The sequence below is a fragment of the Geotrypetes seraphini genome, chromosome 14 (genome assembly GCF_902459505.1).
Source record: "Geotrypetes seraphini chromosome 14, aGeoSer1.1, whole genome shotgun sequence".
NCBI classification, from domain to species: Eukaryota; Metazoa; Chordata; class Amphibia; order Gymnophiona; family Dermophiidae; genus Geotrypetes; species Geotrypetes seraphini.
In genome coordinates this window covers 15,102,946-15,121,243 of record NC_047097.1, presented here as the reverse complement: position 1 = coordinate 15,121,243, position 18,298 = coordinate 15,102,946, and the positions used below count along the sequence as shown (strand labels likewise).

Genomic DNA, 18,298 nt, shown 5'->3' with positions numbered 1-18,298 from the left:
TGTTTTCGAGTTAGGTGCCTCTTTGTGAATCAGGTGCCGTTAGGCTCTGATATTGGTACCTAACTTTAGACATAAAAAAACCCTGGCCTAAATTGGGGATGTCTAAATGTTAGAATGCTCAGCACCGCTTAAGCACACTTAGGCAATGCTGTTATTCCATAACAGGCACTTAAGTTTTAAAGAATCAATGCCGATATTGGCACCTAACTTTAGGCAGACTTTATAGAATCAGGGCTTAGGTGCTACCTTATAGAATAACGACTAGTGCAGAAAGGTGCCTGTTAATGGTGCCTTTGATGTGTCTGAGTGGTCATATCTCTAGGTGACAGTTTATAGAACTGCCCTGTAAGACATACATGCTATGTGCATTTTCCATCATAAATACTGAAAGCCCTAGATTGTACATGTATAAATCTGTAGACTACGGTAGTTATGATTTAAATGATGTAAATTGAACATTATAGTTTGAGGAAGGTAAGATGAGAGACTGGTCTGCAGAACAAACTTGGGGTCAAATTCCTGACCATAAAATTGAATGTTAACTGTCTTCTTTAAAGAGAATGGCCTCCTGGTAGAGGTGGTAGAGACCAGACTGTGTCTGAATTCAAGAAAGCATGAGATGAACAGATAGGATAAAGCAGAGGAAAATATAGTGGATAGTATAGATGAGCAGACTGGATAAGCCATATGATCTTTATCTGCCTCCATTGTCTATATTTCTATGTTTCTAAAATATGTTGGCAAAACTGCTAAACCATTCCAAAATGTATATTCTTTTGTTACTGAGCTCTTCCTTCCAGAATTTGATAGGATTGTAGTGGTTCAGACATGAAACAATACTTCACAAACATTAACTTCTCTAACATTTATTCCCCCTTCTTCCTGATTCTCTTGCAGATAGCAATTCAGTGGATGAAAAGGTTTTAAATCACATCTTTCTTAAGGGGTCATGTTTCGTTGATCTTTGTTTGTGACTGATTTGACCTGCTTAGTTCTTTCATTTTAGCTGTGAAATACTGCATGCTCTCCCGGCTTCCCATTCCTGTGTTGTCCTTAACTCTAAATGTGTTGCACTTCTGAACAGGATATTCCTCACTGTGGTGCTTTCCCTATTTCATATTTGGCAACATAAGGGTCTGCTGCTGTCAAACACCATCTTTGTATTAAGTGTCGTGAATGTCATGACATGCATTCCAAGATATAAAGGGAAACATTTAGTAGGGTGTGTTACATGCTCTGTAATTCCTGTGCACTTTGTTGTGCTTTTTCCTGCATCATGGGGTTATTTCATTGTTTTCCATTAAATGTGCATTACCTGATTAGGTGTATTTCAAATAAACAAAACATACTTGCTTTGGCCTGGAGCTGACCCTGCTTAACATTTTTCATGTAAGATGTTTTATGTATGATGATCTACAATTATTTTCAAATTGTCATTTGGGGGTAATTCTATAAAGTGAGCCCTAACATTTACGTATCGATTATTGGCATAAAAGATTAGAATAATGGCATAGATATGCATATGTGTGTACACATCTCCATGTACTGTAAATACCTAAGTTCTGCCTGAGTGCTCTTCTGTAAATATGTGCATATCTTAAATAGTGCATGTTTGACAGATGGGCATACACATGGGTGGACTCTGGGCAGAGCATGAGCAGGATTCACACTTGCGCATGTAACTTATAGAATGCTGTAAGTTATGCGTGTATCTCCTGCTTTTCGGCATGAACACTTATGACAGCTCTTAAGAGTAGTGTTAAGGGGTGTATTTCACCTGTTACTTTCCTTTATAGAATAGGCACCATGTCGGCACCCTTTGGGCCCCTATGTATAGGCACACTGTTAGCGAATTACCCCCTCAGCGTCATTTTGTCATTTCTGAAGTTTTTCTTTCCATTCTTTGTTCATTTAAGGCTCGAATACTTAGTGGAAATGCTTCTAGACTTTATGATATCCAGACGTCTGGAGGGTGAGTTTGATTATAAACACTGTTGTTCCTCTGTGCTGTAGAAATTTGTTCTCTTAAATTTTTACTCACTTGATACCTATTGAGGTAAGTTCTTTGGTTTTTTTGTATGTTTGTTTGGCTTTAAATATGAACTATATTATATTTACTGTAATATGAGGATCCAGTTTGCCACTTAAATGGTACTGAGCCTGGACATTTAAAGAAATTGAGGTGAGTCTTTCAAAAGAATATAACCTGGATGGATTTGGCCCAAAGGTTGGCTACTAAAATGTTCGATGGTCCTCTTCATAAGCATGGATGGTACAAGGTATTTGGGGCCTTAGGTGAACCTTCAGACTTTTGCCAGTCTCAGTTAAACTTTAGACCCCCTAAAGGGCCTTCCCCAGAGATTGTGATAATTAAGCTCAAAAAACATGATCAATCCTAGTGCCTCCTTTCCTAAAACCATCCTGTACAAATGTATAATTGGACATTTTTCTCCATGTTCTATATAGGATGCTAAAATTGGGCTCACAGTTGGGCCCAAGGCTCATTTATGCAACTAAATTAGCTAATTGGCGCTAAATTGGTATTACATACCAATAATTGGCATCAACTAGTAATAATTGACACAAATTTGTAGCTATGCACGTAAACAATTTATGCTCCTATTCTATAAATATAGGATCCAATTCTGTATAGTACACTTAAAAAAATTGGCACCAACCAATACGGCGCTAAGCGCAATTCTCTAAAAGTTAGATGCACTGTATAGAATCACACTTAGGTAGGCGCTTTGGAATAGGTACCTACTTCTTATACAATTATGGTTTTGAGTTAGGCACCTACTTTTAACTTCAATTAAGTCCAATTAAAGCCAATTAGGAGGCATTAAGTGGCAATAATTGGATTAAGTCCAATTACATCCAATTAGGAGGTATTAAGTGGCAATAATTGGATTAAGTCCAATTAAAGCCAATTAGGAGGCATTAAGTGGCAATAATTGCCAACGATTAAGCCTATTAATTGATTAAGTGCACTGATGTAGGTGCCTAGAGTTAGATACCAAAATGCGGACTTACACTAGTATTCTCTAAAGCAGTGTCTCGCAGACTTTGCAAAGCTGCAGCACAGTAAACTGCTCGAGGGCATCCGAAAGTGCGATGACATCACACGCATACGTGACATCAATACATCAATGACTGTGCATGTGCAAAGGTCTTCCAGGCGGGGCCTTGAGCCGCCAGTGGGGGGATGCTGTAAGGGAAGAGGCATGGAGAGACACCAAGGAGGAGAGTTCTTCCAAAAACTCTCACGTCACATAGAACTCAATGTATCTCTCTGGAATTCTATGACTGTCTTCTTTTCCTCTCACATAAAAAAGATCACCTGACATATTACTCCCTTAACTCTCACAGTGTAGCCAAAAGTGCTCAGAACCTTTTCGGTAGAAAGACCACAAGCAGGGACACGCCCCTAAATCTGCCTCTCTTGTTCAATCACAGCACTTAAAGGTTTCTTATGTTTGCAAACATATAAATCTTTATCCGTCAATATTCAGTATATATACTTTTTCATATACTTAATTGGGAATGATTCAAAAAACTTTGTAGGTTCTGTTGCATTTTGCCATACCGGTTTCCTCAGAGAACCCACTCTGAAATTAACTTAGATAACCAAGTGGTCTTATGTTTAAAAGAAAAAAAATCACAGGCATTTTTAAATATGCGGCTCATTTCACAATAAAACACAATTCACAGTGCTACTGAATAGAGAATGACACAGGGCCAAATTTCTCTGCTCCTTCTCGTAGTTCTTCAGGACCTATCGGTACCAGAGGGCTCCCAGGTTCTGTACTGAATTGTGCTATTGGAAACGCCTTGCTGCCACTGCTGCTCGGAGTCGGCCATTGAACTTGATAGTTGGCAACTTGGAATCAGACCTGGATTGAGGCTTGATAGCAACACTCCAGCACCTATCAAAATTTGACTCTGGAACCAGTTGCCTAAGTCTGACCTGCCTCCAAGATATAAATGCACAGACTGTAGAACTCTTCCATTACTTTCCACAGATTAATCAAGACACTTGTGGATTGTGTCCAACTACCAGCAGATGAAGATAGAGAGAATGCCAGAACTCTGCCATATAGCCTCCCTTGCAGCAGCCTCTCTTTCGGTATTCTCTCTTATCTTGTAAGTGGACGGTCACAACCTTTTTGGCTGGATTGATTGGAGGCTTCTGGTCTGTCCATCAAGTTTAGTTGAACCTTGAGTATAATTAAGTGACCTAGTGTGACCCAAGGTGCATATCTGGTGACACCTGGGTGGGACACTACCTTCCTTCGTGCCTAAAGTAATTTCAGCTTTCCATCATCAGCAGATTTCCATAGGGTAGGATTATCCAGAGGATATCTGGGCTCTGTGTTGTCTGTACATATAGCGTGTTTTGATCAGATACTTGGAAGTCACCAATGAATTTCACCACTCTGATCATTTGTTCATGTTGTTTTCCAGATGCAGGAAGGGTATCCATGTTTCTAAACTGATTGCAAGATGGCTCAGGGAAGCTATTTTGTTGCCCTATGTGCTGAAGGGGTACCCTTTGCCCCTAGAAGGTGAAAAAGCACATTTTACCTGGGTGGAATCAACATTTTAGATGGAATCACAAGCAGTTTCAATTGATGAAATTTGTCACTCTGTGACTTGGTCCTCTCGAGGCATTACAGGTTGTTTTGTGGCAGCTCGGGAATATTTGTTCTTTGGGGCCTTGGTGTTGATAGTTGGGGTGACAAGGTCCCTTCAAACTTGAGGACTGCTTGGTTACATCCACAAGTGTCTGGATTGATCTGTGCTATGCAATGGAAGGAGAAATTAGGCTTTATCTGATAATTTTTTTCCATTAGTCCCAACAGATCATTCCAGAAGCTTACCCTAGTCAGTTCAGGAAGGCTAGTGGTTTAGGCACCGGTGGCAGAGTGGGTACTTCCAAGGCCAGAAGAAAAAAAAATGAAGGTCAGCGCTGGCCTTTTCTTGTTGCTCAGGGCATGTTGCTACCGATTGATTTGGGGTTTAAAATATTTTTTTCAGAGGCATCTGTAAGTGGTTTGCTCTTTGATAGGCATAATACTGAAAGTGAGGCTTCTGCTCAGGAGGCTATATGGCAGAGCTCTGGTAGACAGACACAACCCACAAGTGAGTGGATTGATATATTGGAACTAATGAAAAGAAATTTTTATCAGGAAAGACCTAATTTCTTCTTTTATTGGTAAGGAAGCTTTAGAGTGAGGAGTCTTAAAAAAATGTATGGACAAGCACAGAAAATCTTTGAAGAAGGGGAAGGGATTGTAGCTTGTAGTGTGGATTTGGTTGGGCACGCTAAATAGGTCATATGGCCTCACCCCTCCCCCCCATCATGTCATAGTTTAAGGTTTATTAGCTTTTACACTGTATGTCTTGGTACGTTTATGAAATTTAATCTCACTGTAATATTAGCACAAAAGAAGCTAGCTATTAATTAGTTTCAGTCATTCATTTACACCCTAAAAAAATGGTTCCATGTTGTGATGACACTGATAGACCAATCTTCAGAAATATAAATAGCTTTTTTCTGACACTAGCTTGTTCTACAATTCGGTGAATGTTTCAGGGAAATCATTTTAACTATAATTACAGCTATGATAGTGGAAGTTTAAGAAAATTAATTTAGATGTCCTCTGCCCAGTGCTCATTAATATTAGGAGGTTCTCAGGAGCGCTGTCACAAGTCTACACATGCAATGAGAGCAAAGCTGGGACTGGCCTGGTCTGTTCCTTTTAATATGCAACTATATGGCAGAGATAGTGAACCTCAGGCCCTCCAAGGCTGTACACCACTCTGGTTTTCAGGATATACCCAAACCTGCATGAAACAGCTATGCATGCGATAGCATGCGATATGGCACCCTAACTTGGCATCAACACCACCTGTTGTAAATGAGGATGATTCAGCCTGTTTGCCTCTACTTTAGTTTTGCTATTTTCTGATTCATAGAATTGGTTTTTTAAAAAAATTATACATCCACCTGATACTCAGCACTTTATAACATAAAAACATAATGGCAGATAAAGGCCAAATTACCCATCTAGTCTGCCCATCCACAGTAACTATTATCTCTTTCTCTCTAAAAGATCCCATGTGCCTATCCCATGCCTTTTTTAATTCAGACACAGTGTCTGTCTCCACCACTTCCTCTGGAAGACTTTTCTACACATCTACCACCTTGTCTGTAAAAAAGTATATCCTTAGATTACTCCTGAGCTTATCACCTCATAACTTCGTCCTATGCCCTCTTATTCTAGAGCTTCCTTTCAAATGAAAGAGACTCGACTCATGCGCATTTATGCCACATAGGTATTTAAACATCTCTATAATGTCTCCCCTCTCCTGCCTTTCCTTTAAAGCAGTGGTCTCAAACTCAAACCCTTTGCAGGGCCACGTTTTGGATTTGAAGGTACTTGGAGGGCCTCAGAAAAAAAATAGTTAATGTCTTATTAAAGAAATGACAATTTTGCATGAGGTAAAACTATTTATAGTTTATAAATCTTTCCTTTTGGCTAAGTCTTAATAATATTGTCATTTATAGCTAAAGAGACATATGATCAAGAAACTTTTATTTTACTTTTGTGATTATGATAAACATACCAAGGGCCTCAAGATATTACCTGGCGGGCTGCAAGTTTGAGACCACAGCTTTAAAGTGTGTGTATATAGATATAGATAGATAGATATATAGATATAGATATATATAGATATAGATATTTAAATCTGTCCCTATATGCTCTATGATGAAGACCATGCGCCATTTTAGTAGCCTTCCTCTGGACTGACTCCATCCTTTTTATGTCTTTTTGAAGGTGCGGTCTCCATAATTGTACACAATATTCTAAATAAGGTCTCACCAGAGTCTTATACAGAGGCATCAATACCTCCTTTTTGCTGCTGGCCATACCTCTCCTTATGCACCCTAGCATCCTTCTAGTTTTTGCCGTCACCTTTTCAACCTGTTTGGCCACCTTAAGATCATGATATACAATCACACCCAAGTTCCGCTTTTCTTTCGTCCACATAAGTTCTTCACCCCCTAAACTGTACCATTCCTTTGGGCTTTTGCTGCACAAATGCATGACATTGCATTTCATAGCATTAAATTTGAGCTGTCAAATTTCAGAACATTATTCAAGCTTCGCTAGGTCTTTCTTCATGTTATTCATACCATCTACTCTAGTGCAGATTTTGGTATCATCTGCAAAGAGGCAAATCTTACCTGACAGCCCTTCAGCAATATTGCTTATATAAAAAGAACAGGCCCAAGAACAGATCTTTGAGGCACACCACTGGTAACATCCCTTTTTTCTCAGAGCGATCTCCATTAACCACTACCCTCTGTCATCTTCCACTCAACCAGTTCTTGACCCAGCCATCACTTTGGGGCCCATTCCGAGGGCACTCAGTTTATTTATTAGACATCTATGTGGAGCACTGTCAAAAGCCTTGCTAATATCTAAGTACTGTATTTTTCGGGCCATAAGACACACCTGACTATAAGACGCACAATAGATTTAGAGGAGGAAAACAAGAAAAAAAACCATTCTGAACCAAATTCTCCCTGCCAGGCTCTGCATCCAACACCACAATCCTTGCCATGCTTTGCACCCTGTCCACCCTCTCTGCCAAGCTCTGTACTCTGTCCCCCCTCTGGTGGTCTAGGGGCTGACAGGCAGGTAGGCACAGGGCAGGTAGGCCTAATGGTTGGTAGGTAGGCAAGTAGGGACATGGGACAGGGCAGGCTTCCCCTCAAAGCTTCCTTCCCCCTACAGGCAGGCAGGCCCCAGCCTCACACCAACTCCCCCATATCTATTTTTAATTCAGCAGGCCTGCCCCACCCCACCCCGTACCTAATTCTCCCGGTACCTATTTTTAATTTGGCAGGCCCCAGCCCGGGTTACCTTATCTCAATTCCACTTCCCTCCTTCGCTGGACGCAGCTGCCTCTCTGGCAGCAGAGCAGCGCACAAGGCTGCCTGCCTGGTCAACTGACATGGCCATCTCCTCCTCTCCTGCGGAAGAGCGGCACACAAGGCCACTTGCTCGGTCCTGCGCTGCCTTCTGCAAGAACTCAGTCCCGTACACCACTCTGCCACTAGAGAAGAGGATGCAGCCGCGTTAGCCGACCAGGCAGGCAGCCCCACGCACAGCTCCGCTGCTAGAGAAGAGGAGACAGCCACGTACAGCGAGGAAAGGCAGTGGAATTCAGATAAGGCAAAGTGGATAGAGTATTCACTCCATAAGACGCACCCTTATTTCCACCCTCTTTATGAGGGTGGAAAAAATGCATCTTATGGTCCAAAAAATACAGTACACCACATCTAGTGCATTCCCTTTAACCAATTCTCTGGTCATTCAGCCCAAAAAATTGATCTGATTTGTTTGACAAGACCTACCTCTAGTGAATCTATGTTGCCTCTGTTCCTGTAATCTACCGAATTTCAGAAACTTTACCATTCTCTGTTTTAAAAGCATTTCCATTAATTTGCGTACTACAGAAGTCAGACTTAAAGGCCTGTAATTCCCCACTTCTTCTCTACTTCTACTTTTGTGTAGAGGGACCACATCTGCCCTTCTCCAGACCTTTGGTACCATTCCCAACTCTAGAAACGCATTGAAAAAGTCAGTCAGCAGTGCTACCAGAACCTTCCTAAGTTTCTTCAGCACTCTCTGATGTACACTATCTGGCCCCATCGCTTTGTCTTCCTTTAATTTAACTAGCTTCTCACAAACACAACCCTTTGATCGATCAACCACTCCACCATCCCATTTGCTTTTGTCTGCTATAGCCCCGCTCCCAGCGCTTCAGCCGTGAACACAGAACAGAAATATTTGTTAAGCAGCCTTTTCTTTATCAGCTTCTACATATTTATCTTCTTTCACTTTGAGTCTCACAATGCCACTTTTGCACTTCTTTTTATCACTGATAAATCTAAAAAAAATCTTGTCTCCCCATTTTACCATGACCGATATTTCTTCTTCCATTTGTATCTTTGCTTTCCTGACTACTCGACCAGCCAGATAGTTTTGCCTGTTAAATAGCACTTAGCTAGCTAAGCGCTAATATTCAGCAGCAGATAGCCACTGAATATTAGCATTCAGGGCCTGATTCTGTAAACAACACCTGAAGTTAGGTGTCAGCCGGCCTGGCTCCCCTCTGAAATCACTTCTGGGTCACAGGGCCAAGAAGTTATATTGGAGGGAAAGCCATCTCCAGTATGAGCAGCAAGCCGAAGAAGCTGCTCATGCTAGTGATGATTTAAAGAAGTATGGTGGGGGAAGGGAGGGCGCAAGTATGGCATGGAGGGTAGTGAAGAAGCAGGTGGGTGGAGAGGAGGGCAAGGGACACCTATGCCCCTGGCACCTCTTACCCTCGCTATTTCACTGTGTGGCATAAAGGAGCAGATGGACATTTTTCTCACCAAACCATTCCAATTCGCTATTTTCGAAACCCATGTTCTAGATGGATATCTGTGATGCTTGTCCGTAGTATGTCTAAATCTCAAGAGGGCATGTTAGGGCATGGTTTGAGTGTGACTAGGGCAGGCTCGTGACTTGAACCTTTTTCTGCAATAGTTGAACTTTTAAGAATGTGTCCTGGGTACAGTTTAGACATTTGGGGCTAGACTTGCTTTAACAACAAATAAATGCCAAAACAGTGCCCAAACTGACTAGGTGACCACTGGAAGGATGTAAGCATGACCCCCCCCTCCCCCCACACACACACACACACATTCCCCCAGTGGTCACTGACCCACTTCCACCACCCCAAAAATGTGGCTAGATCCCGTAAATGATGCCCAAATGTGGGCACAGAAAAAAACGAGTGCTATTGTATATTTAAGGTATTCCGGGATCCACACTCAACATTGGGCATGAGAATTTCCACCAGCTCAAACATGGTGTAAATCTTCACACGTAAATTAGGTATAGATCCCCTGAATTCTATAATAGTGCGCGCATCTTTAGTGAATACCCTTGACCCTGTCATAGCAGTCCCCTTTTCAGTTGCACAGTGCATAACTAATGTATGCATCTTTATAAAAATAAAGCCTAGCAAGATGTGCATGTAAATTCAAATTATTCCCAATTACGCCCAATAAATGAATGTTAATATTTAATTATCGGGGCCAATTGGCTCATTACTCAAACTGCATGTACAAATTGAGTGTACATTCGACTTTGAGCACATATGTAGAATCCGGGGATAACATTGTTACTGTGGCGTAGAGAATGACACGGGGACAAATTTGTCCTTGTCCCTATGGAATCTATCTCCATCCCTGTCCTGTCCCTGCAAGTTCCGTCCCTGGCCTTGCCCCATCCCTGCAAGCTCTGTCCTCTTCTGCACAATCTTCGAACACTTGTGCAAATGAGGACATAGCTTGTAGGGAAGGGACAGGGACCAAACTCGAAGAAATGGGACAATTATGGAGGAAGTATGTTCTCTGGAGAGTCCATGGAAGCTTGACTGGTTACATGGCTGGTTGTAGTGAACTCAAATATCTGGCACACATTTTTCCACACCTTCAGCAATATGTAATTCTTATGGAGAGGGACACCCATCCCAACTATCCCTGTCACTGGAGAGCAGATAAACCTTGTTAACTTGTGTTGCCTGTTATATGTCACCTCCCTTTTAAAATCCAGTATTCCTTTGTGTTAATTTTACTCGTCACCACTGCTCAGGTTCCATGGGGACCTGCCCGTGATTCTGGTTGAAGGATTTCCCTTCATTTTATTCTGTACTTCACAGAGGCCACTTTCTAATTTACAAATAGGTTAAGCAGCTACTTTTGCAAGTTTTACAGGTAGGCCTTGCAGGAGCTCCTCAATCACATGTTCTCTCGGGTCCTCTGCATCACCTGATCCCCCTGCAATGTATTTAATGTTAAAATAAATTGTATTTGTGCATTACTCTGGCAAATTATTCACGGAGAATTCAGGTTATTAAAAACTCTGGTGATCTGCCACTTGAAATAATTACCAGCTGTGCAAATTATAACTCCGAGGGAACTGTTTTAATTTGCATAACCAATTCTTGTGAATTATTCTTATGTAATGTTTTCATGACTCAATCTAGTTAGGTGTTTGTTCAAGTACACTAAATCCCCCACCTTTATTTCCTCTTATTTCTCTCACTATGCCAAACCATATCACATTAAGCCAAGACTGTTTTATATGTCAAGTAACTTTGAAGATTTGACAAAGGTGATACTAATTTTCTTAAAAGCATTCCCTATGTTTTATTTCTGTACTTAATTGTTAAAGGATAGCGATACAGGTAGTTCCATTTTAAGGTGCTTACAAAGAATAAGTGAGGGAAGAATGGCCTAGTTGCTAGAGCTACAGCCTCAGGGTTCATAGACAACACCGCGAAAGACAAAGGTGCGCGCTGACAACTGAGCGCAAGACGGAGGCGTGCGCCGAAGAAAATTACAGTTTTTAGGGGCTCCGACGGGGGTTTTTGTTGGGGAGCCCCCCCCAGTTTACTTAATAGAGATTGCGGCGGCGTTGTGGGGGGTTTGGGGGGTTGTGACGGTGACGCCAGTGTTCCCTCTAAGCTGAGCAGGTGTCCTCCAGCTGCATTGCTACCACTAGGGGGTGGAATATTTTCAGTCGCTAAGGACAGGTATGTTCCCTGGAGTCCTGCAGAACTTGCATGTCCCTCACAATTGAAAAATGTGACAGTAAAACAGCACCCTCTATTGGTGAGACTGTGGGTGGAGGACTCCTGCTCAGCTTAGAGGGAACAGTGGAACCCTCCACATTTTACTGTAAACTTAACTTTTTCCCTAAAAACAGGGAAAAAGTGAAATTTTCAGTAAAATGTGGGGGGTTACACCCCCCACAACGCCCCCACAACGCGGCACGATCACGCCCCCCCCCCCACCGTCGGAGCCGTAAAAACAGTAATTTTCTGCGGCGCGCACCTCCACGCTGCGCTCAATTGTCTGTGCGCGCCTTTGTCCCGGCGCACTTTTGAACTGACACCCAGCCTCAGCACCCTGAAGTTATGGGTTCATGCTGCGATGCTCCTTGTAACTCTGGGCAAGTCATTTAATCCTCCATTGTCCCAGGTACATTAGAAAGATTGTGAGCTCACTGGGACAGATAGGGGAAAATGTTTGAGTACCTGAATGTAAACTGCTTAGACAACCTCCATTGATAGGCAGTATATAAATAACTTAAATAAATACTTAGTAGAGGATCCTCACCAAAATCTGGAACGACGAGTGAGGTGATTAAATTTGCAGATGACCCTAAACTGTTCAAAGTTGTTAAAATGCATGCAGTCTGTGAAAAATTGCAGGCAAACTTTAGGAGATTGGAAGACTGGGTGTTCAAATAGCAGATAAATTTAATATGGATAAATGCAAAGTGATGCACATTGGGAAGAATAACCCAAATCAGAGTTACCAGATGCTAGGGGTCCACCTTGGAGGTCAGCGCCCAAGAAATAGATCTGGGTATCATTAATAATAATAATAATTTTATTTCTTGTATACCGCTATACCGTGAGGTTCAAAGCGGTTTACAGTATAGATACCATAAATATGCAATAAAAATTGAAATAAATGAAAAAAGGTACTTAGAAATTCCCTAACTGTCCCGAAGGCTCACAATCTAGCTAAAGTATCATTCTAGACAATACTCTGAAACCTTCCACCAAATGTGCAGTGGCGGCCAAAAAAGCAAACAAGATGCTAGGAATTATTAGAAAAGGGATGGTAAACAAGACTAAGAAAGTTATAACACCTCTGCATTGCTCCATGGTGCGACTTTACCTTGAGTATTGCAGAACTAGAAAAGGTTCAAAGAAAAGTGACCAAGATGATAAAGGAGGAAAGACGAAAGAGGTTAGGATTCTTCAGCTTGGAAAAGTGATGACTGAGGGGATATATGATTAAAGTCTACAACATTCTGAGTAGTGTAGAATAGGTACAGGTGGATCAATTTTTTACCTCCTGGCCATATCGAGTCGGGGGGGGGGCATGATCACCGGGGCAAGAGGGCTTGAGCTCCCTCTTGCCCCGATGTCATGGGGGGGGGTCGCGGTTCGACAGGGCAGGAGGGCTTGGGCACCCTCCTGCCTGGATCGTTGTGGGGGGGGTAGATTCTGTAACTGGTGGTGTTTTTGACAGACACCGGTTACATAATCCAGCTTTTAGGCTCCTCCTTCGCCTAAAAGCCCTTGTGTTGGACGAATGGGGCATTATGGGCAAAAAGTGTAGACGTCGTGGGGGTGTACTTGTAGATGTAGTGGTGATCTGGGCGTTTAGTAGAGGCAGGCCATAATCAAAACAAGGATATTTGTTTTGGTTATGGACACTTTCCCTGCTTCTGCTTTGAACGTTTAAGGACTTAGGCCAAAAGGGGACTTAGACGTTTTTTTTGATTATACTCCTCCACATGTAGAAGTAGGGAAATAAAGGCTGGGATGGACACTTTTTTGATGCTTTTGGGGGGGATTGCTTATGAGATCACTGGCCTAGAATGGAGTTTCTTTTAGGATCAGTGATTGTTAATTTATTTTAAGTTTCAAGTTTGTCAGTCCTGATGTACCACAAGTGGGAGATCCATCAGAGCAGTTTGCATTAAAATCTACAAAGAAGAAAGGAACAACATTATAAATAGGAAAGGGAAGTAAATATAATGCACTAATGTTTAAGCCCGTTACATTAATGGGTGCTAGAATAGATGTGTAGACTTTTAGCACAATGGGGCCCTGAGGCATTTCTTTTTTTCTTTCTCTCTCTTTCTTTCTGTCTGTCTTTCTTTCTCTCTCCCTGCCCCCCTTTCTTTCTGTAGGTTTGTCTTTCTTTCTTTCTGTTTCTCTCTGCCCCTCTTTCTTTCTTTGTGTCTGTCTCTTTCCCTGCCCCCCTGTCTGTGCGTCTTTCTTTCTTTCTGTCTCTCTCTCTCCCTGCCCCCTGACTTTCTGTCTGTCTGTCTTTCTTTCTGTCTCTCTTCCAGCCAGCTGTCTGTCTCCCCTGCTCTGAAAGGATTTCATTTCCTTTCCAGTCGGTTGGGAGGGAGGATTCGGCTTTTTTTGAATTTTCCAGCTGGGGCAATTTAGAGGTAGATAGGCTGCGTCCCCGAGATGCAAGCAAGAGGTCCGATTGCAGCTCTCCTCCCTTTTACCTCCAGCTCCTTGGCTTTCCGGGCAAACAAACCCAGTCACAACACCCATTCCGACTCCCTCTGTCTTTCCGCTCCTTCATATCAGGATTCTCTACCTCCCCCCACCTCTCTCACTCAAACTTTACATTTCTCAACGTTGAACTTCATCTGCCATTTCGTCGCCCATTCCCCTAGTTTGTTCAAGTCCCTTTGCAATTCTTCGCAGTCCTCTTTAGTCCGAGCTTCACTAAATAGTTTGGTGTCGTCTGCAAATTTTATTATTTTGCACTTCGTCCCTGTTTCTAGATCATTTATGAATATATTAAATAGCAGTGGCCCGAGCACCGAGCCCTGCGGGACACCACTCGTGACCCTTCTCCAGTCCGAGTAGTGGCCCTTCATTCCTACCCGCCAACCAGTTTCTGATCTATCTATGTACGTCTCCGTCTACCTCATGGTTCTTCAGTTTCTGGAGTAGGCGTTCATGGGGCACCTTGTCAAAGGCTTTTTGGAAATCTAGATATATGATGTCTATGGGGTCTCCTTTGTCCATCCGTTTGTTAATTCCTTCGAAGAAGTGCAATAAGTTCATTAGGCACGATCTCCCCTTGGAGAAACCATGTTGGCTGGTTATCAGAAGTTTGTTTCTTTCAAAATGTTCATCGATGTTTTCTTTTATCAGTGCTTCCGCCATTTTCCCTGGAACCGAGGTCAGACTCACCGGTCTGTAGTTTCCTGGGTCACCTCTTGATCCCTTTTTAAAGATGGGCTTAATGTTGGCTATCTTCCAGTCCTCCGGGATCATGCCTGTTTTCAGGGATAGATTGCAAATTTGCTGCAGTAGTTCCGCTATCTCCTCCTTTAATTCCTTCAGAACCCTTGGATGGATTCCGTCCGGACCTGGAGATTTGTCAGTTTTTAGTTTTTCTATCTGCCTGTGTACATCTTCAAGGCTCACTTCCATGGATGATAATTTTTCTGCTTGATTTCCATTGAAGAATTGCTCAGGTTCCGGTATGTTTGATGTGTCTTCATTTGTGAATACAGACGAAAAGAACATGTTAAGTCTTTCTGCCACTTCTTTCTCCTCCTTCACCACTCCCTTCCTGTCTCCGTTGTCCAGCGGTCCCACCTCCTCCCTAGCTGGTTGCTTCCCTTTAACATATCTAAAGAACGTTTTGAAATTTCATGGTTCCCTGGCTAGCCTCTCTTCATACTCTCTTTTGGCTTTTCTAACCACTCGGTGACATTCTTTTTGATACTTCCTGTGCTCTTTCCAGTTCCTCTCAGTTTTGTCCTTTTTCCATTTCCTGAATGAATTTTTCTTATTGCCTATCGCTTCCTTCACTATTTTAGTTATCCACGCCGGGTCTTTTGTTCGACTCTTTTTGCACCCCTTTCTGAATCTGGGGATATACAGATTTTGCGCCTCGCTCACCATGTCCTTGAGAAAAGATTAGGCATGTTCTACTGTTTGCCATTTTTTGGAAGTGTTCCTAAGTTTCTTCCTTACCATTTCCCTCATTGCTTCGTAGTTTCCTTTCCTGAAGTTGAAAGTTGTCGCTATGGTTCTCTTTCCTTTCGGTATTCCTACCTCAACCTTGAACTTGATCATGTTATGATCGCTGTTTCCCAACGGTCCCACTACCTCTACTTCCTTTGCAGGTCCCCTTAACCCATTTAGGATTAGATCCAGAGTGGCATTTCCTCTCGTTGGTTCTCTAACAAGCTGCTCCATGAAACAATCTTGTATAGCCTCCAGGAATTCTGTCTCCCTAGCGCATTTTGAGCTTCCAAGACTCCAGTCTATCCCGGGGTAGTTGAAGTCTCCCATAATAACCGTGTTACCGCTTTTGCATTCTCGCTTCATCTTGGCTTCCGTTTCTTCATCGATATCTCCAACCTGATTCAATCTAGAAATTTGTTGGGGTTTTGTTTTTTTTCTTCTTCTTCTTCTTCTTCTTCTTAGTTATATCTTGGCAAGAATCCAAAGCTCTGCCTGATACTGTCCTTATGTTCCAACTGCTGAAGTCTCCGCCAAAGCTTACTCCAGTCCATGTACACCCTTCCCAACATTGAAACCCTCCCTCCACCAAACAGCCATATGCAGACACATACCATGCAAGTCTGCCCAGTACATGCCTTAGTTCTTCAATACAGTGTTCTCCTGGTCGTTCACAGTCGGCGGTTCGCAGTCCTGGTCATTCACGGTATTTTCTGATTGCGAACTGCTGACAAGGAGAGGGCAGCGAGAGAGGCAGGAAAGAGCAGCCAGAACGCTGTGAGTGCAGGAAATCTCTTGCGGTACACTCCGACCACCTCTTCCTGCACTAAGTCGGGCCTAGTGCAGGAAGAGGCGGTCGGAGCATACTGAGAGTGATTTCCTGCACTCACGGCGCTCCAGCTGCTCTCCTGCTGCCCTCTCCCACTGCCTTCTTCATGTTCCCCCATGAAAAACCATATTCGTGTTTTTTTTAGATTCACGGGGGTTCCTGGCCACTCCTACATAGGAGCATAGCAGGGAGGCTGGGGGGAGCGGAAGGCCACTCCTACTTTGTGTTTCCTTTGGGCCAGCTCTTGGGTGGATAGGAGTTGCCCAGAAGAACTTAATTAGGGAGTCCGGTGGCCCTGGTGAGGTCAGCAGGTAGGCGGAGCTTTGGCTCCCACACCTCTCTCCTGTCTCGTGGTCCTATTAGGGTAGCTCCTGGATGGATCGGATCTGCCTGGAGGAACTTAATTAGGAATTCTGGCAGTCCTGGTGATGTCAGCAGGGATGGAAGTTTGGCTCCTATGCCGCTCTCCTGCTTCATGGTAAGAGCTGTTTCTGGCTGGTTAATGGTACTGAATATTGACTGGAATATATTTTTTGTTCCTATTTGTAATCAGCAGAGATAATAATAATCAGAAGATAATGCTAGACTATAAGTTTTAGATAATAAAAATCTAAAAAAATACTTCAGTTGATATTCAGTCCATTGTACAAGGTGGGTTTGTTTGGGTTTTTTTTTAATAAATGATGATGATCATGGGCAGAATTAGACCTGGATATTCTGTGCTGGGTCATATCCAAGTTTCCAAGTTTATTAAATATTTTGATTTATCGCCTATTCAAAATTCTAGGCGATGTACAAAATTGTTCAAAAATTTAGGTAACATATCATTTAAACATACAATAATTTGGGTAAAAAAAAAAAAAGTAAACTTATTTAAATAGATATAAATACATTTAGGAGAGATATTTCTACATATAATAATCAAACAAAAGGGAAGTTATTTAATGGTTACATTCATTGTTAAGTTCAATAATTCAAGGGAAGTACATTAGGAAGGGAGACACAGACAATTAACGAAGAAAATTAGATTGGCAATGCAGAGGAGTTTAGTCATTAAAAGCATCTGTAAATAAAAAACTTTTAAGTTTAGTCTTAAATTTTTCTAAGTTTTTTTCTTGTCTTAAATAGAGTGGGAGATTATTCCAAGACTGAGGGGCTGTTATGGAAAAGATTGTATTACGCCTTGTGTTAATAACTTTTAATGAGGGGATAGCTAATAGGTGTTGATCTTGTGATCTGAGAGATCTAGAGGTAGTATAAGGTATTAAGACTCTAAAAATAAAGGCAGGAGTTTTGAATTCTAAAGCTTTGAAAGTAAGTAGGCATTGTTTATATATAATGCGATGTGCTACCGGAAGCCAGTGTGCTTTCTTGAGCAATGGCGAAACATGATCAAATTTTTTGGCTTTATAAATAATTTTAATGGAGGCATTCTGAATTATTTGTAAGCGCCTAAGCTCTTTTTGTGGCAAACCTATAAATAAGGCGTTACAGTAATCAATTTTAGAGATTACAAGGGAATGAAGTAAGATGTTCAAAGATTGTGCACATAAAAATTTTGATATGGATCTGATCTGGCGGAGTCTGTAAAAGGTAGATTTGACCACTTGACTTATGTGATCGTGAAAAGATAATTTATTATCAATTATTACTCCTAGAATCCTAATATTTTTGGCCATCTGGAGGGGAATGCCTTTGATCGAGATAGGAAAGGAAAGTGTTTCACAGTCTTTCCATGGAAAAAGCATAGCGTTGGTTTTCTGAATGTTTAAAGCTAATTTATTAGTTTCGAGCCAATATTGAATTTGATCC

The 18,298-nt window shown here is 42.0% G+C and overlaps 1 protein-coding gene across 11 annotated transcripts in view; it reads left to right on the top strand.

Annotated features, from left to right (window-relative positions):
* UNC13C (unc-13 homolog C) overlaps positions 1–18,298 on the top strand; it is a 769,821-nt gene that overhangs the window by 330,389 nt on the left and 421,134 nt on the right. For 10 of the 11 annotated variants that reach the window (XM_033920485.1, XM_033920487.1, XM_033920488.1 and 7 more), the window contains one exon: positions 1,917–1,972. In XM_033920485.1, coding sequence (XP_033776376.1) covers positions 1,917–1,972 — 56 coding nt within the window. Of the gene's footprint in view, positions 1–897; positions 921–1,916; positions 1,973–18,298 lie in introns of all 11 variants that reach the window. The other variant, XM_033920481.1, reaches the window with a different exon arrangement.